Source organism: Labrus bergylta, chromosome 22 (assembly GCF_963930695.1).
Source record: "Labrus bergylta chromosome 22, fLabBer1.1, whole genome shotgun sequence".
Lineage (NCBI taxonomy): Eukaryota > Metazoa > Chordata > Actinopteri > Labriformes > Labridae > Labrus > Labrus bergylta.
In genome coordinates, this window is record NC_089216.1 from 3,733,313 (window position 1) to 3,759,616 (window position 26,304).

The 26,304-nt window shown below is 41.2% G+C and overlaps 2 protein-coding genes across 2 annotated transcripts in view; both read right to left on the minus strand.

Annotated features, from left to right (window-relative positions):
• Positions 1-1,180: 1,180 nt before the first annotated feature.
• Positions 1,181-7,230, minus strand: cited1 (Cbp/p300-interacting transactivator, with Glu/Asp-rich carboxy-terminal domain, 1). The gene has a single exon (XM_065950258.1). The coding sequence runs from the start codon at positions 7,228-7,230 to the stop codon at positions 6,670-6,672; it is 561 nt and encodes a 186-aa protein (XP_065806330.1). The 3' UTR covers positions 1,181-6,669.
• Positions 7,231-14,448: 7,218 nt separating this feature from the next.
• The window catches only part of hdac8 (histone deacetylase 8), a 37,751-nt gene continuing 25,895 nt past the window's right edge, over positions 14,449-26,304 (minus strand). Inside the window, exon 11 of the mRNA XM_065950257.1 lies at positions 14,449-21,122. Coding sequence (XP_065806329.1) covers positions 21,100-21,122 — 23 coding nt within the window. The 3' untranslated portion in view covers positions 14,449-21,099. The remainder of the gene's footprint in view (positions 21,123-26,304) is intronic.

The window sequence follows — 26,304 nt, forward strand, 5'->3', positions numbered from 1 at the left end:
ACCCAATTCTACAAGCAAAAACACATTTTTATGTCATTTTCATTTTATCTCACAGATCATTGATTTGAACCATAGACTGATTTGAACTCATGCAAAAGAAAAAATTCAAAGCGAGTTTCCTGGAGTAAAAAAATCGTTATTTGTAACTCATTGTAAGTAGAAATGTTGAACTGGTCAACCAGCACTTACTGGAAATGATCCCATTAACAACTTTATGTACCAAGCATGTCACTGAACATGCCAAAACAAGATGTTGTCCAGGTAAGTGTACATTGTTGTGCTATACTCTACAACATTATAAAGAAGATAAAGATTCTCTTAATATAAAAATGAAGAATTGGTTGAGGCCATTTTTGAACTGTTCCACTGGAAATCATGTCGTTTTCAAAACTAACTCAAACAACTAAATCAGAGGAATTTTATCGAGCCATAAAAAGGTGTAAAATTTATTTAGATAAGCATTAAATGCAATGGTTGAATAAGAGTAATATCAAGTTAACTGTACTTACAATTTTGTGCCAGCAGATGGAGACGTTGTACAAATGAAAAAACAGTATCAACAACTAATCTTCAGTTATTCATTTTTGTCTCAGCTGAAATACTTCTTGTAGAATATTGTAACTAGAATCTTAATTTAAGAATAAATACAATAAAACTAGCATTTTGTGTGGGGTGTCGGTGGCCTGGTGTTTGGTCTGCACGCCCCATGTGCAGAGGCTGTGTGGTCTTCAGAGTGGTCGACCCCGGGTTTGAATCCAGCCTGTGGCACAATTCCTGCATGACATTCTTTACTTACTCTCACATTGATTTCTGACTTAGTCCACCGTACGTCCTCTAAAATAAAGACATAAAAAAATCATTTTGCATGTTTGATATTTGCTGATAAATGTCAATCTATATTTTATTTTGTAAATGGTAAATAGGCTTGAGCTTGTAAAGCGCTTTGTTAGTCTTAGGGTTAACTATCCCATTCATACACATTTAAAGCAGTGGGAGCAACTTGGGGTTAAGTGTGTTGCTCAAAGACACATCAGTGACACGTGTGGCTGCAGGAGCTGGGGATCGAACCCTCAACCTTCCAGTTGAGAAATGAGCTACTACAGTGAAGCCTAATCAGCAAATACATCCTCCTACATAATATCGATGTCCTGTTTCAATGACAAAACAAATCCACTCCAACTGAAGTTTCTCTCCTTCTTTATTCATCCTTCAACTCAAAGCCGTAACAAAAATACACGCCTTTTTTCAATATAACTCATTTACATATTGATATAGATGTACAAGTGAGAGCCGGTGAGCAAAAGTGCTTTAAAAATCATCTTTCAATAATAATCATTCATCATGAAAAAAAACAAGAAAATAACAAAATCAAAGAAAATGATCTGGAGGTTTTTAAGTAAAATATGTAGAAAAGAAAAAGGATGGAATCAGTGCAGCATCGACTTGATGTGTAACGAGAGGACCGGTGGCTGAGCATCTTCATTATGTGCAGTGGAAACCCTGTAACAGATACATCACCGTTGGTGTTGAAGTTTTCTGGAACATTTTTCATGACCCGGAGGCCCGGAGGGAAACGGTCGAGTGAGTAACAAATCACTGCTGTCACGTAGAAACTGTAAATCCAGACGGGTAGTCGTGACTCGAGGGGGTTTACTGAGAGCGCACGCTGACACAAAAAGCTCAGGATGAAAACTCATCCCAACTTCAAATAAAACAACACACACACACACAGGAGTTCATTTGGATAAGAACTTTTTTTTTTAACTATTGTGAATATCGGAGCAGCAACTTCCAGGTTCTGATTGTTGCCTAGCAACTGCTTACAGCAAAAAAGTCTGCTGAAAAACCCTCGTAAACACGCGACATTTTGGGTTTTTTCACATCTGTCTTTAAATGATACAAACATGTTTTACAGAAACTTTTTCAAACATTGAATCTGAGCAATTTATACCTATTCTCTGTCTTTGTGTGATAATGCTTATTGTAATCCATATAGCGCCCTATGCTGGTGAGATAAGGAAGATAACTGCTCGTTTAACAAAATTAAACTCTAATAAAATACTATTTGACTCGTAAATAAATCAAGTAATATCGGACATCAGGCATAAAATTTGTCGATACCGATAGTTACTTGATTTGCAAATATCGGCCGATATTATCGTCCAGCCGATAAATTGGTCGGGCTTTAGTTTTTTACTTATGGTTTGTAACACCCAGTAATCTGTGACTGCTTGTAATCTTAAATATTTGAAGCGTTAAATAATGAAATTGTCAAACTAAGAAGCTGAAATCGATAAATATTGGCTCTGTGGAACTTTATTTGGAACTTTTGGATTTGTAGTGAGCAGAAAAGTGTAAAACCAGCAGCAATGTAGAGCTTTAAGATAGAGTGCTGAGAAAGTCAAATGCTCAACTGGTGACCCCGACCTTTTCTGCAGTAATAAGGCGTACAAACACACCCCGATTGGGATTCAAAGCAAACCAAAAACGAAGATGAAATATCTTCTTGCACAGGTCTAAGTTGTTATTAGAAACCAAATAGCTGTGAGGTATATTTGAGTTCAAAAGGTCGTCGCTCTCTGGAGGTTAATCTGCAATATTGAGCGTAAAGGAGAAGAGGAAATGAAAACCCTCAGATGATTCAAACAACCTCGACCACTAGGCAACTTCTCGGGGGAGGGGAGGGGAGGGGAGGAGAGGCATCCCACAGCAACAAAAAAAAAGAAAACGTTCAATCAGCTGGGATTACCGCAAAACAACACACTCACACAAAAAAAAGTACTTTAAAACACCGTGGAGCAGATGGAAACAAACACGGGGCTGTCCTCGAGTGAAGTATGTTATTTTGACCCACTTAAGACTCAGAGACAGGCGAAGAAAAGAATCAGTGTGTCTGTCTGCTGGATTTAAAAAGTGATGAGATGCATCTTTATTTCTTCTTTCACTCCTCACTCAATAAAGTGGTTGTTACGAGAGGGGGGGAGAGGGGGTATCCGCCAAAAGGACTCCTTCATCGGGTTTTCATTAATGAATACTTCTCCCATTTCATTCAGGAAAGGGAAAAACAACCAAGACCCAAAACAACTTCAAAAAGGGGGTAAGGAGAATAACTGCTGTGAGGAAAGCCGACCTGTCTTTATCTAAATGAACAAGGCCTGGAAGAAGTTTTCATCAGGAAGGATGACCTGCTGCTCATTGTTTACCTTTGCACACGATAAAGCTGTGATGTGACCAAAAGTGAAGCTAATTTCACTGCGGGATAATTTGTGTTTATTTGCAACACTTAAAGGTCACATATCCTCCTCCTTTTCAGAAAGTTTAAATAAGTCTCAGAGCTCCTCAAAACATGTGTGTGAAGTTTCTTGTTCTAAATCCACTCTGATCCTGTATTTGATCATGTCTATAAACCCCTCTATTTCAGCCCTGCTCAGAACAGGCTGTTTCTGTGTCTGTACCTTTAAATATGTAAATAAGCTGTGTCTGACCACGCCCCCTCTCTGGAAGGGCTTGAGTGTACCCGGTGCTTTCTCGCTCCATGTCCTATTGTTTACGGTGAGAAGGCAGACTCAGAGGGCAGAACAAACACCTAGCTGTTGGAGTGTCACCCACCTGGGGGAGGGGCTACTGCCCTTTGTGATGTCATGAAGGGAAAATCTCAAAATGGCCTGTTTGAGCACACATTTTCTGAAAAGTGGAGCAGAGGATGGACTTTTCTCATCATTGGGGGGTTTATAGACAGACTAGAGACATATATTAGTGTTAGAGAAACATGGTGAAGTGTGTTTTGAATAATGTGTGACCTCTAAACATCATCTGCAAATGTCTTTGCTGAACATATAACTCTTTTTTTATAACTATTTTCTCTTGACTTTTACAGTGCTTCGTAGTATTTGTATTTAACAACTCTAACAATTTTATTTCCCACTCTTTCTTTTCACAATTCTCTGCGAGTCTGTGTGTAACTGAACAAGTGCCTGTTTCACGGCTGCTTCTCTCATTTCTCCGCTGTAATACCATCCCAGTGCTCCTCTCTCTCTCTGTGTGTGCGTTTGGTGTATTTTTTCCCCCTCGCTCTTTGTATGCTTGCACACAAACAGTTGTATTGTTTCTCTGGATGTGAAACACACAAAGGTGAGTTTCTGTAGGTCTTTGTGTACATGCACATAAACATACAGGTGTTATTTTGTGTGTGTGGTCCAAAGAAGAGATCCACAATGCCCAGATGACAGACACACCGGGTTGGAGGTGAAAGGCCTTTGTTGCTGCCACACGGTTCGAGCCCGCATCTCCTATTACCACAACAGATATAGGTCAAAGCCCCCATGAATCCATCTAAGACAGCGTGCAGCCCCTATAGATGGAGGTGGAGGGTTGGATGTCAGTCAACCCCCCCCCCCCCAACAACTTAAGTCTGCACTGGCAAGAAACAACACCTGCCCCAGTCTGAGTATATCAACTCAAGAACAATTACCCTATAGGCCGACAGACCACAAAACAAACCCACCTCATGGTCCATTTACTATAACCTAAGCCATATATCTTCAGCTCTAGATGTTAGTTTGCTCGGTTGCCACTCGAATTGTCTGACACAAAAGCTCGGAAGCTGTCACGATATAATCCAACTCTTTAAGGATTGCTAGCTTCAACATCCCATTTTTTGACACAGCTAAAGCTCCAGAAAACGCTGTAAGTGGCACTTGAGTTTAAGTAGCAAAGTGCTAAATTCCAATTAATGTAATATTCAAAAAACATTTTCATTATTTTCAGAAGCCAAAATATGATGTTCAGAAGCTTGCATGGTAGCAATTAGCTAAACTCGGACAAGAATAAATGTGTGAGCTCAGTGCCTGTTGTCATTGTATTCAACACCTTTAAGGCTTCTTGTCTGTGTTAGCTTGAAAACTAATGTGTTTTTAGCGGCTGACGAGCTAAAGGATGTGCACGACTTGCTTGGTGATACATTCATTACATCTCGTTGTTTTTTTTGTAAGGATATGGTCAGCGTGCTATCGGCCCGTATTGCTAATGCTAACACTTATTTGAACAGGCTTAAGAAGCCATAATTAAACACTTGAGAGTCGGACTTGCTGGCTAGCTTGCAAGTGGCTAAATTGCTAAATGTGCAACTGCGGCCAAACAGCTCGAGGATCACCAATATGGCTGCTGGAGGGTGCACTGCTAACCTGCAAAGATGTTCTAAACATTTCCACTGCCAAGGGAAAGTAAAGCAGTACAAATGCAGACTGGGATGCTAACATGTTAGCGGCAAACAGTAGCATATAACCTGTTATTATTTGGGGGTTCAAATATTTACAAGTTTACTTTGGTACTGAAGCTTAAACCTTTGGATAAACATTGTGAATGTTTTAACCATAAGGCAGTTGATGTTTAGGTATAAAGCCTCTGCAATATGTGGACTTAAAATCCCCGTCTATAATGATAAAACAGATGATGCTTTGGCGATAATAAGGTGTGTTTGGGCTGAATTAACAATTTTAAAACAAACGTCAAAGATGGTAAAAACAGGACAAACAAAAAACAGCAGGGTTGCCACTGGGATTGCATACACAAATGTGTACCAGACCTTGTATCCTCACTCAAAACAGGAAGAGCTATCTCGGATAATTGACAACAGATTGACTACACCATCTGGGTCAGTGATCTTACACTGTAGGCCGGGGAACAAATAACGTACATGTAGTAGCGACTCACATGACCAAAAGTCCTCAACCATTTCAATGGGGCTGTGTTCCAGAGCAAGAGAAAACAATTTACTCCATTCAGGTCCCATGCTCTGAAACATCCACATCTCTTTTATCTAATTCATTACGTTGAGAGAAGTAGAACCGATTTATAGAAGCGCTCCTTGTCTAGAGGTCCTGATGGGTATCAGCGACTGTCTTAAATAACATGTTCTGTGAATTCGACTGGTTGATCTTTATTCAAACAAGAAGAATAACGGAAAAGAAGAACATTGAGATAACCAGTTCTAAGACAAGCAATTTCTTTGTGAAGAGCAAGGGATCAGGAGTCCCTTGCCCACGAGACCAGGGTCTAATATTGTCCATTGAGAAAACAGGAAACGTAGTGCGTGTCATCCTTCACAAACTTCCCAGAAAGTCTTGTTTCTATTGATCATTCAAGAGAAAAACAGAAGTCAAACCGGCGCGTCAACTTGACTGTTTTGTTTCCAGAAGGCTTCAAACATCTCCAACCTGTCTTTTGCGGATCATTTTGTTCCCAATAAAACCAGCCATTGCTCGTTGGTTTCAAGGGGAGTTGAGCTCCTTGGGTCTCTTTGTTTGTTTGACTCCTTCCTTCTGTTCCTACTCAGCTCATGGTTCAGGTTTTTCGTCTTCAAATGAAAAAGCAAAATACAAATCAGAGCCCTCTTTCCGCAAGAGCACAACTTGATTGAAAAAACAACTACTAAATCCAAAGCAAGTTATGGTTTTCTTTTATCCATCTGTCTTTCCATAAAGAGTTCAAAAGAAAGTAAGAAACCGGAGTGTGCATCTTATCTCTTTCTCTTTGTCGCGGTTTCTTCTGTTTCGTCGTTTTATCGACCAAGAAAAGGAGGAAAAAGAAAAAGAAAATAGAGGAGAGAACATCTTCTCTCTCTTTGTCAACTACTTCCATAGATCTTTAAAAGTTTTTTCTTCTCATCTGTCAGCATCCGGCCGGTACGTCCGACATGAAGTCAAACTCGTTCTGGCCCAGCCATAGCTCGGGCAGCTCGTTGGCTCGGTCCAATCCGAGCTCTACCACCAGCGACATGAGAACCTCTTCGTCCACCGGGTCAAAGTCGATAATTGCACCCGGACCAGAGGTTTGGTTCCCCATGCTGATGCCGACACCCATTCCACCTCCAGACGGCCCCAGGAGCTGGTTCCCCGTGCTCAGTGGCGAGGCCCCGAACCCTCTTTGAGCACCGCTGGTTGCTTGGTGTCCCGCAGAAGCCCCGGCGAGGTTCTGGTAGTGCGAGTTGAGTTTTTGTAGCTGCATGCTGGCGATGAGATGTGGACCCGTCTGGAGGCAGAAGGGCTGAGGTTTGGCCGAAGAGAGCGATGATCCTGGCGAGGAGGAGGCGGAGCCGGAAGACGGAGAAGAGAATGTCACGGCTGAGGTTTTGGAGGACGGGTAGTGGAGCAGGGAGCTGAGAGGAGAGGAGGAGGAGGAGAGGTCCTTCATCGCAGCGTGGGCAGTGCCAGGGAGCAGCAGTGAGGTCATCACCAGGAAAAACCCAGAGCCTGAAGGAGGAGAAGAGGAAATGTTATGCAATGTCACAAAACTGGGACAAGAAACCGAAGCAGGCGTCGTTGAGACAGGACTTCCATGTGAGTGATAACCCCGAAATAATCTGATGCTAAATCCAAATATAGAGATCAGAATCAAAGAAAACCAAGTGCTGTGTTTTGATAATTCCTGTGCAGCTTGGTCATATCTGGTATTTGATCTGCAGTACCTATAAATAACTTTTATCTGGCAGAGAGTCGAGGTAAAGTACACATCACATTCCAGTTTGAGCCGTTGGTGTGCAGAGTGAAACTTGGAATCTCAAGTGAAACAACGGCATGCACTGGACCCTGTTGAACACTTGTATGATTTTTATAAACGCCTCCATGTGACATTTGAAACGAGACTTTCTCTTTGTTCAGAGCAGCTGTTTTGGTGTCAGTTTAAAGTGCTGCCAGTTTCTGAGCAGCTCCAGCAGCAAACATCACATAAAAGCGTGAATCAATTCAACAGGCGGTTAAAATTGTTTGTACCCTTGTGAACATGTGCTTGTTTCCACTCTGATTAGTCATTGTGTAAAGGAAATCTGTGGCTATGGCAACAGGAGATACAAAAGGGACTTAACAGGTATCCAAGAGAGGTTTGCTTCTCATCTGCATTTGGCTGCTTGGTTAAATTAATGACATACAAAATGGCAACAGGCTAAATGTCAACTTAAACACAACATATTCTTGCATTTTCATAAAATATTCAAGCATGGCAAAATATTTTAGATTGTTGGACGTCTTGAGGAATTCAATTTCTTGCCTTGAATGAGACAAGAGGATGGATACTAATTTCTTAACTGTCTGTAATATTTCCAGTTGGCGATTAGCTTAGCTTAGCATTAAGACTGAAAGCAAGGGGAAAGAGCTAGCCAAAGTGTTTAAGCACTTAAGTAACTTAAAAAGGTGGGCGAGTCATCCAATGAATAAGCACAAGACTCCCAAGAAAAGCATAATCTGACATTTTTGAGAGATCAATTCAACAATGAAAGGGAAAAAATAAATAAAATCTACCTACACACAATGTTAGACAGAATAAAAGATGTGGAAACAAACATTTCCCTGTTTAAAGATAACTGTTTGTACTGTGTCCTGTCTTAACGCTAGGCTAGGCTAATAACCTCCAGACTGTAGCAGAAGTAATATCTGTTTTCTGAGAAAACTATTTTCAGTCTATTCTTTCTTCAACTTTTGGATCTTTTTCATTTTTGATGACGAATAAAAAACTGCAAAGTAGTTCTTTGTGTTAGCTTAAATGCTGGGTTAGACACTTAAAGGTCTATGTCTGTCAGTGTCTTTAAGAAAACACACTTTCTGGAGAAAATAAACAAATCACTTCTGGCTTGTGTTGAACATTTGTCAATGAAAGAGCAGCTGACAAATAAATCAATAGTGTTTTCCGCACAAACAAGCGGCTACTTCATACCGCAACAAGAAACAGCGTTGTTGACTTAAGGAGCGGCTTTACTCGTGTTCTTATGACCCAGTCAATCATCAGAGTCAGATCTGTCTGGGAAAACAAGTCGACCTCGGAGCCTGGGCGTCCGCATGACTCAAGAAAGACTTGATTTTTTTGCGTGTGTTTTCGCTTGATGTCTGCTTTTCCTCTTGACCTATTGAGAAGCAAATTAACCATGAAAAGGCTGCGGGGGAGAAGGCCTGTGGGTACCAAAGGATTTAGAGCGTGTTTATAGGTCTACGTCTGTTGTGTGTGCGTGCGTGTGTGTGTGTGTGTGTGTGTGTGTGTGTGTGTGTGTGTGCGTGTGTGTGTGTGTGTGTGTGTGTGAATGGAGTTTGTAACACAACAGAGCCTTTGAGGATCTTAAAGAGCGATTGGGTCACATAGTGCAGGTCCCTGAGAACACAGCATATGTCTGACTGTGTGTGTGTGTGTGTGTGTGTGTGTATGTGTGTGTGTGTGTGTGTGTATCTGTGAATGGAAAAAAAAGTGTGTGTTGTGTGGAGCATTACACATTGAGAAAAAGTCATTGAAATGTGTGTGGAGGTATAAAAAAAAAGGTTGAATGTGTGCGTCTTGCAAAGCGACTCCTATAGAGGCTCATGTTTAAGTCCCAGAGCTGGTTTATATTACACACGGTTCAAACAGCATGTGTGTGTGCCCTAACACACACACTCACATCATGCGGCTGTCCTCTTTGAGTAAGTTAATCGCTGAATAGTATGTGTCTGTCTTCACAAACACACACACACACACACACACCCCTCCTCCCAGCACCGGCTCTTATTTAGCGAGAACATAATTGCTACAGGCAGGCATGCAGCTGCACTCGACTGATAGAGTTAACACACACACACATATACACACACACACACACACACACACAAAGATACCAAACAGCTGTCAGTGGCAGGTCTATGTGTGCGTGTTTCTTCATTATTCATTGACTGATTACTGTCAGGACCAGGCTGCACACGGTGTGTCTGCAGAGCAAGGCTTCAGCAGCACATCGAGTCCGCAGGAGACACAAACAAAACAAATGAAAAAACTGGGCTGCACACATTCTTCTCTCAGGCATGGAAAAGAACACACACACACACACACACACACACACACACACACACACACAAAAATGACACAAATAATAATAATAAACAGACATCTTGCATTTTAAAGACGCATTAACTAAAACCTCTGGCAAAGAAAAATACTTCCACCACTGACTAATTAAGATGCGTCCAATTGGCTCAAAATAAAGTCTGGAGTTGGACGTGGATACTTTTCCACACTTGAGAAAATTAAGCACAAACTAGTGCTTCACAGCGGCCAGGTTGTTGGTTTCCATCCACTTGTTTTTGTGTGAATGTTCAATGTATGCACAGAGTACAGAGTTTGAATTGTTCTGCATTGGCTAAACACCTGACTCTTATTTATATAACAAAAGTGGATAGAAAATGCATGCAATAAAAATCCTTCCACAGAATTCTTAGTCGACTAAACGGTATTTTAGAACCCTGCAGCATCCTGTTTTCTTTTCAGTCTTTGAAACGAGGATGGATTTGACATGGAAAAAAACACCCAAAGCGTTCGCCCCTCTCCTCTCAGACGTTTTCGGTCCGAGGTAGGAAGGATGCTGTGAGAAGCTGCTGGAGGAGCGCCAATGTTTTTTCCTGTTCACAGCTGACCTGACTCATTGTTTTCTTCCAACACTTTTTTTTTTTTTTATGAGATTGTGAAATCAGCCAGCACTTATGGTTTCCCTGAAAAAAAGATTTCATTAGTGGTGTGTTGTGCTGCTGCGGCTGTCTTGGCTGTGAAAAGTCTTCATTTGTTTTAATTATCAGGCATGAAGGTCTGCTCTCCCTGCCAGATTAACGCTCCAAATTTCCGACAGTTACGACTTCTCTGTGTGTGTATCAGGTCTGAAACGGCCAACTGTAATCATATTGATTAATCAGCTAATATACAGCCAAAGGTGATTTCTAAAAATGGATTCTACCTTCAATATTTGCAGCAAAGATCATTATCATTCAAAAAGGTGGGACATCAATTATACTGGCAATGTGGCTTAAAAAACGACTTCAGAGATTATTGATAATGCTGCCCATTACTTCTCTGGATCTTTGAGTAATGGCTCATTACACGGATGTTTTATGTGGTAAATATTGTGAGAGAATGACAGTCGAACTGAGAAGTCTGCTTGAGTTGATTTTTGCCACAGCGATCCCATCCTTTTTATCGAATATGAGGCCTTGAAGATTTTCTGTATCTGATTTCTCATCAGCTAGACATACACTTCTTTGTATTGTGATGAATTAAAGCAATATGATAAACAAGATATTTGAACCAACCGGTAACCTCTACGGGGTTGAAAAAAATGAAGCCGATGCGGAAGTGCAAAAAAACCTGCAGTTCCTCGAGTGTCCACTAGAGGCTGGCTGCAGAAGCCCTGGAAGTCACATACACACCCATTCAAAAAGTGCCTGTTTTCACATCAGAAATTAACATGTTTACAGCCTGGTTCAAAAATGTAATTGGTGTGAATAGCTCATGTCTTTACCGACTGTTCAGGGGAAGACATTTTTTATAACTAATTTGTTTTGATTTTAGGATAAGAGTTGTTGATAATAAAGGCGCACGGCTGACCTGACCTGTTTGTCAGGAGGTTTAAAACTTGCCTCAGCACCAGCTCTCAGCCTGTCGTTGGGTTGACTGAAAGTTAGGTTGAGACAGCATTTCCAGCATGGAGACCCCCCCCCCCAATGGGTGACATCACTCAGGCTGTCGTCGATGTTTGTTTACAGTCTATGGTCTGAGCTCGCTTACTAGCCAATCAGCCTGCTAACTGATTTTTTGAACTGTCAACAGAAAATGTCACCTGCACCTGTTGTAAAATATATATAACACATGTTATATGTTACAAAATATCCAGCCTAGTTCACAAATGTTAGGCTTTAATTCCAGTCTGTAGGGAGACTTTCTTTAATTTCTCTTGGTATTCTTTGCGCGAGTCAAACATGGGCTATTCGTACAAGTCCTTTAATGACTAATTTCCTTAATGGACCTTTCTGTTGGATCTAGACTCTTTACAAAGTCTCTAAACCGTTCTGTTAATGTCACACATCCCATGAAGCGCTGTGTTTCTGATTTCTGTATGAACAATAAAACAGCTTTGAATTAAGTCTTTGCATGGACTGGTTTCATCAGCCCCTCCCCCGCAAAACTATTTTGGAGTAATGCTGCCACAATCATCATTTTCAATGCTAAAATGAACAAGGTGTTTAAGATTTGAAGACGAACACGTGTTTCCGACACCTTGACGTTATAATAATTTTTTGGCTGGTTGAAAAAAAATGGTTAAAATTAGGTCCAAGAGAAAACTCAGAGAGGTTTTTTCTGATCAAAATGTTGCCCTGGTTAAATAAGACCGCACACAGGGAGCTGAACAGCATGCAGAACTTTTTTCTAAAATTGGATCCAAGACATTTAAACCCAACTTCAACCTGTTTTCAGCCAAACTGAAGTCCCACAAAGTGCCCAGTGGAGAGATTCATACAAGTCCTGATGGAGGGATTAAAAGAAGCTTCCTAATGGACCTCAGTGTTTAACTAAGTGACCAATTAACACTGAATACACAGCATATTGATAGCAAACAGGATAATTGTGCAAACTTAGGATGACAAATAAGAACAATGGAGGGAAGTTTCTTCACTTTCTCAATTACACACACACACCCCTCTCTCTCTCTCTCTCTCACCGCCGACAACAGAGGTTTCAATTACACAATTAAAGCGTGACGAGCAAATTGAAACGTCAGTCTGTCTCTCTTTCCCTTTCACACACACTCACACACACACACACACACACACACACACACACGGACCATATGCTGCCACAGCATGACGCATTCACTCATTTTCTGCACCTTTAAAAAAATGACATTTTTAAGTGATTTAGGAGATGTTTAAAGTAAGAATCACAAAATACATACTTGCAAAAATTCCAAAACTTTGTTGTTATGCAATGAAAAGAAAACACACATCTTTCCATTTAACTCCACTTGTGTGTGTCTTCGCAATAATGTCAACCCAGTGTCATTTAAAAAGATGATTCGAAGAGGATGTGTGAAAGATGGTAATGTGACATTTATGGGCTCAAACAGAAGCTTCTTCAGCTGCAGGCAGAAAAAACGCTTGACCTCATTTGAAATGTTATGTAAACACTTGACAGACAAGAAGAAGGAGAAACTTTCACTGAACACTTTAAGAGCAGAAACACACACTGACAACACACACCCTGTCAACAGCAAAGACAGATATAAAAAAAAAAAAAAAAGAGTAGGTTACCAACCTGTGAGAAAAGCCCGGTGCAGTCCAAGAGAAAGTATTTCAAAGTCTGCAGAGTCCCGAGGTGTTCCAGTGAAGAGAGACAAACCCGGAGACTGCGGCTGGTTGGACTCCAGCAGGAATGAAGCGTGTTGTTAAGTGAGGCTCTGCAGGGTCTCTGGAGGGTCTCTGGAGGGGTCTGTCAGCTCCTCAATGAGCCTGTTACTGAATAAAAAGCATTTTGTTCCGCGCTCTCTCTCTCACTCTCTCTCTCTCTCTCTCTCTCTCTCTCTCTCTCCTCACTGACCAGCCTCAGTGTGTGTGTGTGTGTGTGTGTGTGTGTTAGTGTGTGTGTGTCTGGGCATGCTGAAGTCCAAAACCAAGGCACTGGATTTTCAAAGGATTCTAAATGGGTGCATCCTATTGGCTGGGGCGAACATGAGTGGGCGTGGCCTCATCAAACCAGCTTGGATGGAATAAGTTGAATTAAAGGGTCACTCATTAGAAACTGTGTTCATCTGTATGAAGTGTAACGACTGACTGTGCTTGCTTTCCCCTATTTTTGTTTTTCATGCTACAATACAAATCATTTTACATTTCAAATACTTTTTTTTTATTATTTAATAAGATGCACAGGAATAAAAATGAAAACTCAAAGATGCTGTGAGGAGGTTTTATAATTAAGCGGCAACCTCCGAAAAATGAAGCCAATGCTGAAGTGCAAAATCCTGCCTCAGTTTAATTATTTTGAGTATTTTTAATTGTAAAAGTGTCTGACAAAAAAACAACCTCCAACTGTGAGGTTGATACTTAAAAGGCAATTTAGGAAAATGTCCAGATCCTGAATCTCTTGAAATGACCTGCAATGCCTCCAATATTTGCGTGGCCCTGATTTATTGGATTTTTCCTTGGTTAACATCCTCAACATTTCAGATCCAAACAACTTTATATTGGACACTGCATTGACTTGGGTCCTTGACAAAACACCTGCCAAGTGTGGAGTCCAACACATGAACTGTTCAAATGTGACCCTGACACTGACAGACTGCTCTCAATGGGTCGATTATTTTTCACCAATCGTTGTTTTGGAATCAACATGTCATCCCAAATTTCTCTCCCGTTCCAGATCCCGCTCTAATCCAGCCTCCGGAGTTTGGATGTTGCCGTCCTGCAGGGCAGATGTTCCTCATTCTGAAGCAAACACCATCAGGAATCAAATGGACCATTTCAGAGAGATCTGTCTTTGTGTGTGTCACTCGCTCAGAGACAGAGAGAGTGAGAGAGAGAGAGAGAGAGAGAGAGGTGGTCTGTGAATGATTTGCATAACTACATGTTCTTTTTGTTGAGATGTCCTTGTGTGATTAGAGACACTGATGACACTGAATTTGTTCAGAATGATTTATTGAGGCAGGCTGGTCGGTGGTTGCAACACAGGAAATAATGTTTGAGCAAGTTGTGTATACTTTTGGGATTTGGTGCTTCCAATAAACGGCTAATTTACCAACTTTTAAAATAAAACGTGACATCTCAGTAAAAGCTGATGTGAAGACAAAAAATCCCATAAATATTGATGACTTTCCCTCACATCCCTAACAAATCAAAACGTACAACCCGTCATTTTAATGGCATCATTAAAATCCTCTTTATTACACAATTTTCCCATTTCTATTGCTTGATTGTAATTGGTCACACATTCTTGCTAGGCTAGGATTTAAGCTAACATAAAACACTAATAAACAGCAGTATGACAAATATATAAAATCAACATAATCAGTGTTATCAATACGGACAGACCATCATTACAAACAGAACAATACAAAAGGACAATAATGATAATTGAGAACACTCTGTTATTTGTTAATGTTTCTACAAAACAGGATCTTCTTGTACTTGCTTGAGGCAAAAAAACAAATTTCTTACTGATTTTTGCGAAATATCAATTACTGACTGAAAACCGATTTTGTTGAATATTGTGTCCAGGAGTTGACAAAAGACTGCCTGTTAATCAAAACCTTAAAAAATATATGTTACCAGTAAGGGCCAGCTATTGGCATTGGCTAAATTCTCCGCCGAAAAGCCCACTTTTAATCAACTTGTTGCTAAATATCATGTTCCATAGTTGATCATTCTTTTTCAGGCTAACGGTAATAACATTTTCTCCAGGGTTAGCTCAACACTGCTTCTTCTGCTGCTGGATTTGGTGGATTTTATTCACGAGGGACAAACAAAAGCTGTTTTGGGGGAGTAAGAAAAACCACCCAAAAGTGTCAATTGGGAACCGCCAATTCATCCCTCCCCCCACGCCTCGCTCCATTGAAGTCCATTCACCACCCATCGCCATTCATCTCAATAGTCCGGTGGAGGGAGGACGTCATTACGCGCCAACAACATGCTTCGGCGCGGTCAAGTGCCACGCGCTCGGCCTTCTCTTCCGTTAAGCAGATAAAAGGTGGCATCTGTCTTTATTGTGCTGCGTAAATCCCCTCCGCCATTGACCGCAGACACTTCACATGTTGATGAGGAGGAGGACATATATAGATGTAGGCCCCCCTGTTACTTTGTTCCCATGAGGAGAGGTGGGTGGGGAAGGGACTTTATGCAAATCAAACAAACCGTTTGTGATTTCCATCTAAGCAGACAAATAATCATAGCATGTTGGTCAAACTGCCAAAACTGGACTTTTGTTCCAAGGTTGGACTAAAATAATGATTAAAAACAGAACAGATTTGGAAAACCTCTCTGGATACTTTCTCCAGCAGAAGACTTTCAACAGAAACCTTTTTTGTGATTCCAATTTTAGAAGACGAATAACTGATGCATGTTGGTCAAAGTGCCAGATCTGTAATTGGATATGGGATCAATTTAAAGGCAATAAGCTTCATGAAACATATGGATTTCCCAATATTTAAACTCTTCAAAGTCCATTTTTTTTCTTTCCGGAGTCTAAACAAAATGAAGTGTTTTGGAAAATGATCCAGACTTCAACAAACTTTACAAGACAAGCCATTTGTAATTTTCCATTTCAGCAAGACAAAGAGCTGTAGCATGTTGGTCGAACTGCCAGAGTTGGACTTTTTGATGACTAAAAGAAAGACATGAAACCTTTAAAAAAAAAAAAAAGAGAAGGGACATTGATTTCTGATTGTTTAAGCTTTGGAAACTTTTTGCTTTCTCCTAAAGTAGAAAGTGTTTTGGAAAGTTCCCCGTCATTTCAACAGGCTTAACTAGACAAACGTCTTGTGTGATTTCCATTTCTTTAGACGAGTAATTATAGCATGTTGACTAAACTGCCAGATCTGGAATAATGTTTTGTGGTTGGTTGAAAAGGGCGATGACACCTTTGACAATGGCGTGGATTCCCCAATACTTCAGCAGTGGAAAACTCTTTCTTTCAGTACCGTTTTGTACTACCTCCCGTATTAACAGGCTTTACCTGACAAACCCCTTTCCATTTCATTGTGACAATTATTGCTTGTTGGTTAAATTGCCGGTTATGAAATGAGACAAAAGAAGTGCTGATAGCTCTTAGGAACTCGATGGATTTAGCAAGTGATTAATGCTCTTCTACTCACAGAGCTGATACAACTTTAAGTGTTTTGGAAAATCCCAAGCAAGCTTTCCAGGACAACCTTGTGTTGGTCAAACTACCAGAGTTTGAGCTTTAAGGTTTAATGACAAACTGGCCCGAAAAAAGAGACACAGATTAACCTCTGGAAACTTCCCTTTTCTCATGAAGTAGATTCCCTGAAGTTCCCTGTTTGTCAAAAGCTTTAAATGACAATTAGTTTAGTATTTTTACTTCAGGAGACAAATAATCATTGCATGTTGGTCAAACAGAACCACACTTTTGTTCTAATGTTGGTTGAAAAGGCAATAAAACCTCTAACGATTACATGGACAATTCCAATATCTAACATTATTTAAGTGTTTTGTGATATTTTAACCAACAGGATTTACAAGCAAAACTGTTTTTGCTTTCAATTTCAGTAGACATATATTTACATTGTATTGGTTAAATTGCAAAACTTGACTTTTGTTCCAATATGAGACGGACAAAACCCTCGACGTACTCAATGGATTCCCCAAGGTTCAGACTCTTAAAAGTTATTTTTTCTCCCAAAGTCGATACAATCTGATGGTTTTTTCAGATATATCCATGTATGTCAAAATGCTTTACAATACTTATGCAAACGTTTGGTGCAACTGGCAAACCCAGTACCCAACGGAAACCCCAGAAAAGCAAACAAAGGAAGAGGAAGGACGAGTCTTCAGTTTATCTAAACTAATCAGCAGTGTAGGTCAGATGATACTCTATTCAAAGCACTTCCTGGGTGGTGAAGGAGGCCCCAGTGCTGATTTGCATAAAAGTCGTTGGAAGTTTTTTTGTGTTGTTCATGGGGAATAAAGGTATGCACAATTAAAGCCAGAATGGGGAGACATCCAGTCAATGAGAACCTGTTGATCCAAGAAAAACCAGTTAGACATTTCTGGCTCTGGAACACTTTGTAATCAACCTGGACTTCACAAAAAAAATGATCATTTTGAGTTTTAAGAAAGCTGACGGAGTCACAGAAAAAACTAGCTACAGTCAGTGGAGCTTTAAAAACTCATCACCTTCTGATTGGTAAAACACTTTTATTCCATAGATTCCAGCGCTGCCCTCTGTTTCCAAATAGGAAAAAACTGATCCACAAGTGTTTGGAGGAAGACTGTTGAGCCAAAAGACAAATTACAGCTCAGTGCTGACAGCTTGACCTCTGTTTTGGCTGTAATGTTGGAAGACAGATTTTCTCTTACAGTATATGTTACATCACATGGCTGGTATAATTTGGATTTTCATTTTTCCACTATTGCATCTGTAGGTAATGTAAATTCCATGCAAAGGGGTTAGAAGTTGACCAAAGTTATATAACACAAAATGTATCCCGAAGGAGGAAAGCTTTGCCACAAGAAAAATACACGTTTTGTTAAATCGTCTTCAAATTATGAACTTCTCTTTGAACTATGATTGTGAATTTTATGACCAATTAAGTGGTGTTGTTACCACATTAACTTTACTGAGGGAGTAGGAACTTTTAAAGGAAGTCACCACAGGAGTCAAGCGTCCAAAATGTGTTCTGTGAACGATTTTTATACTTCCCAAAAAGTCCCTACTTGTTGATTCGGCCTTCCTGGAAGTACAGGGACACTGGATTGGGGGCTTTCAGTTCTGAACATTTTTAGAGATCCAATACTCGTAGCATGTAATTTCAACCACTAGGCCAGCAATGAAACATTACTCGATCAGGGTCCATCCCACTTTTTGAGGTTTGTGGATGTACATGGATTGATGTTTTCTTACTTTTTTAACTTTAACAAGGCACCAAATGTTAGCACTGGACATAAATCTTGATGGTGCTTAATCATCCAACATGCATGTTAACTCCATGGATACTAAAACATAAAATGTGTTTTTTTAATGTTTCTGGAGACTGAGGCCATGGGAAAGCATTGGTATTAGAAACCACAAATATATATCCACAAGCAAACACAAAGACGTGAACTCAAGATATCTTTTGCTTTTTCAAGCTTTTGGGAATTCTTGTTGGTGTTTTTTGGATGGGAATGCAAATGTAAACAATCAAAGAAAATCCTGCTTTTCTAAAAAAAATAAGATGGTTCGGGTCACAATGAAACACAATCTTTTTGCTTTTATTTTGAGAAAATGCGATTTAAGGATTCCAGCAGTGCCCTGAATCCTCTGGAGGCCCCCTGAGTTTTTACTAATTTGACTCTGCGGAGCACAAAAAAGAAACCCGGGCATAAACACACTCCAGTCTCTCTCTCTCACGTCTCTCATGTTTACAGCCCCCTGCCTGGTACCGTGTAAACCCCCTGCCCTCCGCCTCCTCCTCCCAGTTTACAAGATAGAATTTCAATCGTCTCTCCTTCTCCAAACTCGTAAACGGCGTAATGAGTTTCATTTGCTTCGGCTACGTTGGGCTCAAACCGCCGAGGTGACCGCAGCCGTGTTCATAAAGATCACAGGGAATCCTCGCACACACACACACACACACAAAGGAGCTCACTTCTGTTCAGCACATGCCAGCGCTGACTGGTGACTCCTACATTTGGTGTGAATTTCCAGGGCCATTAATTTGAGGAACATCACTTCTAAAGGAAACTGGCCGACATTTGTGGTTCCTCTTTCAAACGCTCTCTCCATTAAAGCCTCTATTAAGCGTCCCACACGGCATAAATCACCGTTCAAACACGGCAAAGACACATGACAACAACATGCCCTCCTGTCTTTTATTTCAGAAAACGCCCCCCTGGTATGTACATCAAAACACGCAAACAGTAAAAAAAAAAAAAAAAAAGATTCTGTGAAAACAGATGACAAAAATAAAAGTGTTTACAGTACTTTCTTTGACTTGTTGAACATGTTTCGCAGACGATGCTTGAATATTCCTGCACAACATGCCATGTTTGTTGGCGGTTCATTTCAAGAGTTCAGACATTTTTCACATGCATATGTTGGGAATTGGGGGGGGGAGAGAGGGGCGCTATGCTTTATCTCCAGGCGGCCGCTAGCTGCTGCTAACGCTCTCTACTCATCGAAAACAACTGCAAAAAAAAACAAAACGCTGGCGCTCAGAAACAAAACGCGAGGTGAACACGGGGCCTCAAACACTTGGAGTGATTAATGCAAACTTTCAGATATTTAAGTCGGAATTTTAAAAAAGTGGATTTGTCGACGTGTGTGTGATGCTGCTAACATTTAGCACTCCTTTTTGTTTCCATCGTGTCCAGATCCCCAACATGTGCCTCAGTTTTATGAGGAGGATCTGAAGATGTTTGGTCCCTGAATTGATGTTTTAATGTGACAATAACTACATCTGGAGGGGGGATCGTTTCCATTTTCAAAACTTCAAGATGTGCAAATAATCAAGTATGCTTTGTGACGATTTAAGGTTTTTTGGGGGCATTTAAACATCCTGAAATAAAGAATGGTTGTGTTTGTAGACATTTTTCCCAGATGCACAAAACTAGCTGAAGATGTTTGTAAGAAAATGACATTTTTCAGGGATTTAGTCCTTGAGAGAAAACCTGGATCTTTCAGTCCTTGAACGGTGTCCATGTTTGTTTAATGTCCTTAAATGAATTGATTTTTGTTGTTGTTGGTCTTGAGTCGTGCCAGACCACTTGGGGACTTTTTATGTAAACCTCCTTTAGAGTTCATGTTAATGCCTTGTCAATGGGGGGGGGGGAGAAAAAAAATTAACTTTCCCTGCATGTTTTCCGTTTGTAAATCCAAAAACTCCATCCAGATGTTTCATTTGCAGATGTTGCCCAGAGATCAAAACATCTGTATATTTGTTTGTAAACTTCCAAATGTTTCTTTGCATTCATTTTCATCGTACTTCTGGAACGTCTGGACACAAAGTATAAATAAAAAGGGAGGCGTTTGGGAGGAAAAACTTGTCTGTTTCGGAGCTTATCCGACCCCCCGAGGGAGATAAAATCACAGCGGCACCGGGGTTTGAACGTGAAACCAGACACCTGAAAAAATCTGTTTTAACGTTTATAAAAATGTCTCAGACGAATCGACCGGACACAAATGCATCTTTTCAGAAACTTTACGAAGCCACATTGAACTCAGCACAAACTCTCTCATTGGAAGAGCAGACGAACATTTCTCTTAAACAAAAAAAAAGGATCTCTTTAAAAACAAAAGGATTAAAAACAGTGAACTGTACAGCGACCACATCACCCCAACCCCCCCCCCCCCCCCCTTCCCCCGCCCCCCCCTTATTAAACTGTTTTCCCCTGGAAACACTCGGCTAATGTTTTCCAAAACCTTCTCTTGCTCTCTCGTTCCCTCCCTCGTTCGCTCAGTGCCTCGGGGCCGAAGGGGTCCGCTCCATATTGTCTTCATTAAAGCCGCAGAGCCTCGACCTGGTTTGGAAACTCTGTGTGTGTGTGTGTGTGTGTGTGTGTGTGTGTGTGTGTGTGTGTGTGTGTGTGTGAGTGAGGAGGCTGAGGCTGCTGAGTCTTAAACCACATTCTTCAAATTCCCTGTAAACAAGAGAAAGAGAGAGAGAGAGAGAAATGAGAGGGGTGAGGAGGAGGAGGAGGAGGAGGAGGAGGGGAAGGGGGGGTGAGGGTACAGGGGAGTGGAAACACACATGTAAGGACACGGACACACACACACACACACACACACACACACACACACACACACACAAAACAGGAGGAAGGGAAAAAGGTCAAAATCATCGCTTCAAGTGGGTACAAAAAAAAGAGGCTAAAAACACATATCAGACACCAGGACAAACCACAGCGAGGAGGAGGAGACATGCACACACATTTTAACACACACATATACACTAACACACACAAACAGACACACTATTGTGTCAGTGAAATGCAAAATAACATCTGGTCGGAGATATACAAGGATGCAAAAGAGGAAATCGATATGGAAATGACAACATTAAGCACTGTGACTTCATTTGCATGAGGACACACAGATTGGTTTACACACACACACATACACACACACAGACACACACACACACACAAGCTGCATTTTAAAGTCTAGTCGTCAGTTTTCTTTACATGTTAAACTGTGAACAATGCTGCTTTGTTTGTCCTTTGTTATGTTAAATTGCCTTATTGAGGGAAAAATCTACATGTTGCACACTTACAGACGTACAGACACACACACACACACACACACACACACACACACACACACACACACACACACACACACACACACACACACACACACACACACACACACACACACACACACACACACACACACACACACACACACACACACACACACACAGGTTGGATGAGTAATGGCTCTGACAAACAGCACACAGCCCTGGTGCAGTGAGGGAGGATGTCCTGTTTGTCGACCATTGTGGAGCCGTCACTCTGCTCCTGTCATGTTTCAGCACACGCTGACAACAACAACAACAACAACAACAACAATAACAGCCTTATCACAAAGCACTGTGGAAACACTAAACTGTTTCTTGTGTTTACATGACGTGTTTGTCCCCTGGATGCTGATTATTCCACCTCACTCTCTCTGTCTGTATCTCACAGGAGGTGAAGACACTTACCTTAACAGGTTGGCTACGGTTTGTTTTTTAACTGTTGTGGAGATCATCAACAACAACAAAAACCTCAACCTCAACCTCCTGAGTCACTTAAGTCTACATGCTGCCACAAGGCACAGATTCCCACCCAGAATTTAAAAGAAAAAAAATCACGATAACTGGACTTGGTGGAGTATAGCCACAATGAAGTCATCAAGATGTAAGAAACATGGACGCAGTCTCAGTGACGTCACCCGTTGGTTTCTGAAGACACCTCACAGAGGAAGACTATCCCTCTCAAACGGGGGAAGTAAGACCTGACGTAAAAAAACGGTGCGGAAATAGTGGACGAATCAACAGAGTCCGCTATATGAGAATATTTGCCTTTTACATCCATGCTACGCGCAGTTCTATGAAATCACACCATCAACAAAAAAGCGGAGAAGAACATACCGGAAAACAAAAAAAGTTAATGCAGCTGTTTCACGGACAACGTCGCTCCCCTCCCCCCCCCATTGGCTCGAGGTGAATTCTCCGGAGAATATCCTACTGTGTTCTCTCACATCATCAGCTCACTCGGACTTGCTGCGGAAAAAAGAGTCTGGCAGGAGAAACTCCGGGTGAAGTCCGAGCAGAATAGTCGGCTTTTTGAGTTCAAATATACAACTCCTATGGGAATTCTCGGGGGAAGAGGGGGGGAGTTTAGTGTGAAAGCCCTACTTGATGCTATCTTCAAACAACTCGGACTGGAAATACGTCACCTGATCCGCAGTTTATTATGTTGCTAACGGCATATTAATGGTCAGGTAAGAAGTCTGCTGTATATACTGTTTGAGAAAGAAGTCGGCAGCATGTTGGTGGTTTCAGACAAAAGTCGACGTTCACCGTTTATTCCCGTCTCTGAGAGTTCTTGAATATGGTAATGTGCTAGAAAAAGCCTGTCTGAAGACTTCACTTTGGTTTTTGAAAGTAGTGAGGGGCTTTTTATTTATTTTATAGGCTCACAGATAAATTGAAAGTATGAATAAGGAAGTAGTTGCAGATTACCCCCCCCCCCCCCCCCCCGCCCTCTCATCTCTCCTCCATCTCTCTGCTTCTCTTCTCTTTCCAGATGTCCACGGTAAATTCAGCTAAAGTGACGAGCGACCGCGGAGGCCTCGGATATTTACTACCCGCTCCCGTTAATCTATCGCAGCATCTGTGGGTGGCTGAAGTACACTTACACATGGTTGTATTTCTCATATTTAAGTTTGGACGTGTATTTTCTCTCTCGGAACATATATTTTAATCTCTAGGGTGTGTGCACCTGTGTGTGTGTGTGTGTGTGTGTGTGTGTGTGTGTGTTTTCCTGACATGACAAGCGGCTTGTCAGTAGCAGCGGCGGCGGGGAGAATTAACGAGCGCGAGTAGCGGGACGTAAAGGCGCTGAAATATCTCCATGCTGACACACACAGATAAGATACAGTCACACGCTCGCGTCACACTGATGAAGCTGAACACACACACACACACACACACAGAGAGACACAGCCCCCCGGGGAAATCACGCTACCAGACCCTCGTAAACACGGGGAGTTGTGAATACACAGTCAGACAGCTGCTGCCGTATCCGACAATCACCTAATAAAAATAAAATCTCATTTTTAATTAACACAAGCCTCAGTGTGTTTGGACTAAAGGAAAGACTGAGTAACTAAGAAACAGTAAAAAAAAAAAAGCTCATTCTGCCGTATTGTTATTTGTTGTGTAAATGTTTTTTCAAAGTGTATCATAAGTTTATTCCCGAAACCAGTCAGAGGCAAATTTTAAGACCAGTTTTTATTGGGACTAAAAATAGAAGCTGACGTGTTTCTGCTACATAAACTGAGTTGGTTGGGAAGGCTCGATTGAACAGTTTCCACCGGAAGACCTTTACCCCAGAAAGTGTGTTTTCACCAAATCTACCAGGGTCTAAATGTAGATCTGGGTTAACAGATGTACACCTAAAAAAAGACCCTGCTATAGGGGGTAGTACTTTCTGTGTTGCTCTTATAAGCCAGAAATAAATATTTCTACATGTTTTTAAAGGTGACATATTCTCCTCCTCTTCAACCAGTTTAAATAAGTCTTAGAGCTCCCAAAGACATGTGTGTGAAGTTTCTTGTTCTAAATCCACTCTGATCCTGTATTTGATCATGTCTATAAACTCCTCTATTTCAGCCCTGCTCAGAACAGGCTGTTTCTGTGTCTGTACCTTTAAATATGTAAATGAGCTTTGTCTGACCCCGCCCCTCTCTCTGGAAGGGCTTGGGTGTACTTGATGTTTTCTCGCTCCATGTCTTATTGTTTACGGTGAGAAGGCAGACTCAGAGGGCAGAACAAACACCTAGCTGTGGGAGTGTCACCCACCTGGGGGGAGGGGCTACTGCCCTTTGTGATGACATGAGGGGAAAATCTCCAAACGGCCTGTCTCAAGCGGACATTCGACGAAATTCAGGATTTTACACTTCCGCATTGGCTTCATTCCATACCATCTAAGCACCTGATTAGCCTAGCTTAGCATAAGATGGCACTTGAACGCATGCTCATATTGGTATTCTGTCACACATTCACTCACCACATACATATTGCTTCGATGTGTAAACGATGGATTCACCTTCTTGTGCTTGTTTAACATTTTGGTTTGAGACATATCACATGCTGAACAAAGACGAAAAAAATAAACGATTTCTGGAGATTACCTCTTTAAGATTCAAATCTTGACGGTGTATTCGTGCCAGCACACGGAGCAGATGTGGGCGCGCGCACACTCACACACACACACACACACAGACTCAAACTGGCGAGTTTCTCAGGGAAACCAGTGTTTATAAGAAGCACGGCCAAACCAGAGAAACACTTATCCACCCCGATGATGTCATGTGGATAAGTTTGCCTCGAGGTGTGTGTGTGTGTGTGTTATTCTGTGTTCATGTGTGTGCAAAAGTGACTTTAGCTCGCATGTACTACACCTTTATTTAATCAGGGACGGAGACAAACTGACACGCACATTTACTCCTGTATTTAAAAAATGCACTTTTTTGGTGTGCTTGTTTTGTGGCGAAGCGTTTGGTGAGTGAAGTCGTCCGTCAAAAAAGTCGTTTCTGATGTGACAGAATGAAGGATTGAGGAGAAGAAAAATGAAAGAAAGACATAAAATAGATGTGACAGGTTGAAATAAAGATCAAAAACGTCAGTGAAAGAAAGCAGTGGAGGCAGGAAATAGAGGAAGAAAAATGAAATTTAGAAACATATGAAGAAATGGTCAGTGGAGCAAAATTGGATCATGTTTGTCCAGCAGTGGAGACAAAACCAGAGAAGAAAAAAGGAACAAAAACACTACTTTTTAAATGTGTTGTATGGGAAAAAAAGACAAGAAATCCAATGCATTCGAGGAATAAAATAAAAAAGCTGGAACTGTGGAAGTGTTAAACTGAAAATGCAGTTGCAGCAGTTGCGGGGACAATAACAAGAAATGCAGATGTGCAGCAGATGCAGCAGCCAAACACACAGAGTGTTCCCACTTTCTCTCCATCTTTTCCTCGTCTGTATTTCATTACTCCTCCTTTTTTTTATTCCCTCCATCCTCTCGTCCGTTCCTCCAGCTCCCTCTGTCGCCCCTAATAAAAGCCGTATGATACTTTCGACCCCTCCTGTTGTCATGATTTAATGTGAGCCAACAGCCCGGATGAATTTCCGTATATATAAACTCTAAACTCCTGCTCCAGCGATTAGGATGTGACCTGGAGTTAACGCTGTTTAGATTGAAGCGCTGCAGCGTCCAGCAGAGTTTTTTTGTCGTTGTTACAATCAGTCGAGTTGTTCCGTTTAATGACGATTTAGCTGCTAATGGATTCCACGTTCGCTCTATTGGGCGAACAATTTGTGAACACATGCTTCTCCCTCGGTTTGGGATTTTCATTCAAACTCAGCTGAAGTTTTCCACCCGAAAAAAGTGAGATGGAAACGACAGACACAGTTGTAGTTTGGAAAGTAAAAAGTGAACGCTGTGTTATTTAGACGCAACCAGAAACTTGCCGAGGCAACTCTTTATGGTCACTTTATGTGATGTCTAGATACAGCTGTTTTTCCTCTGTGGTGGATTGAGTATTAAGATCCTTAAT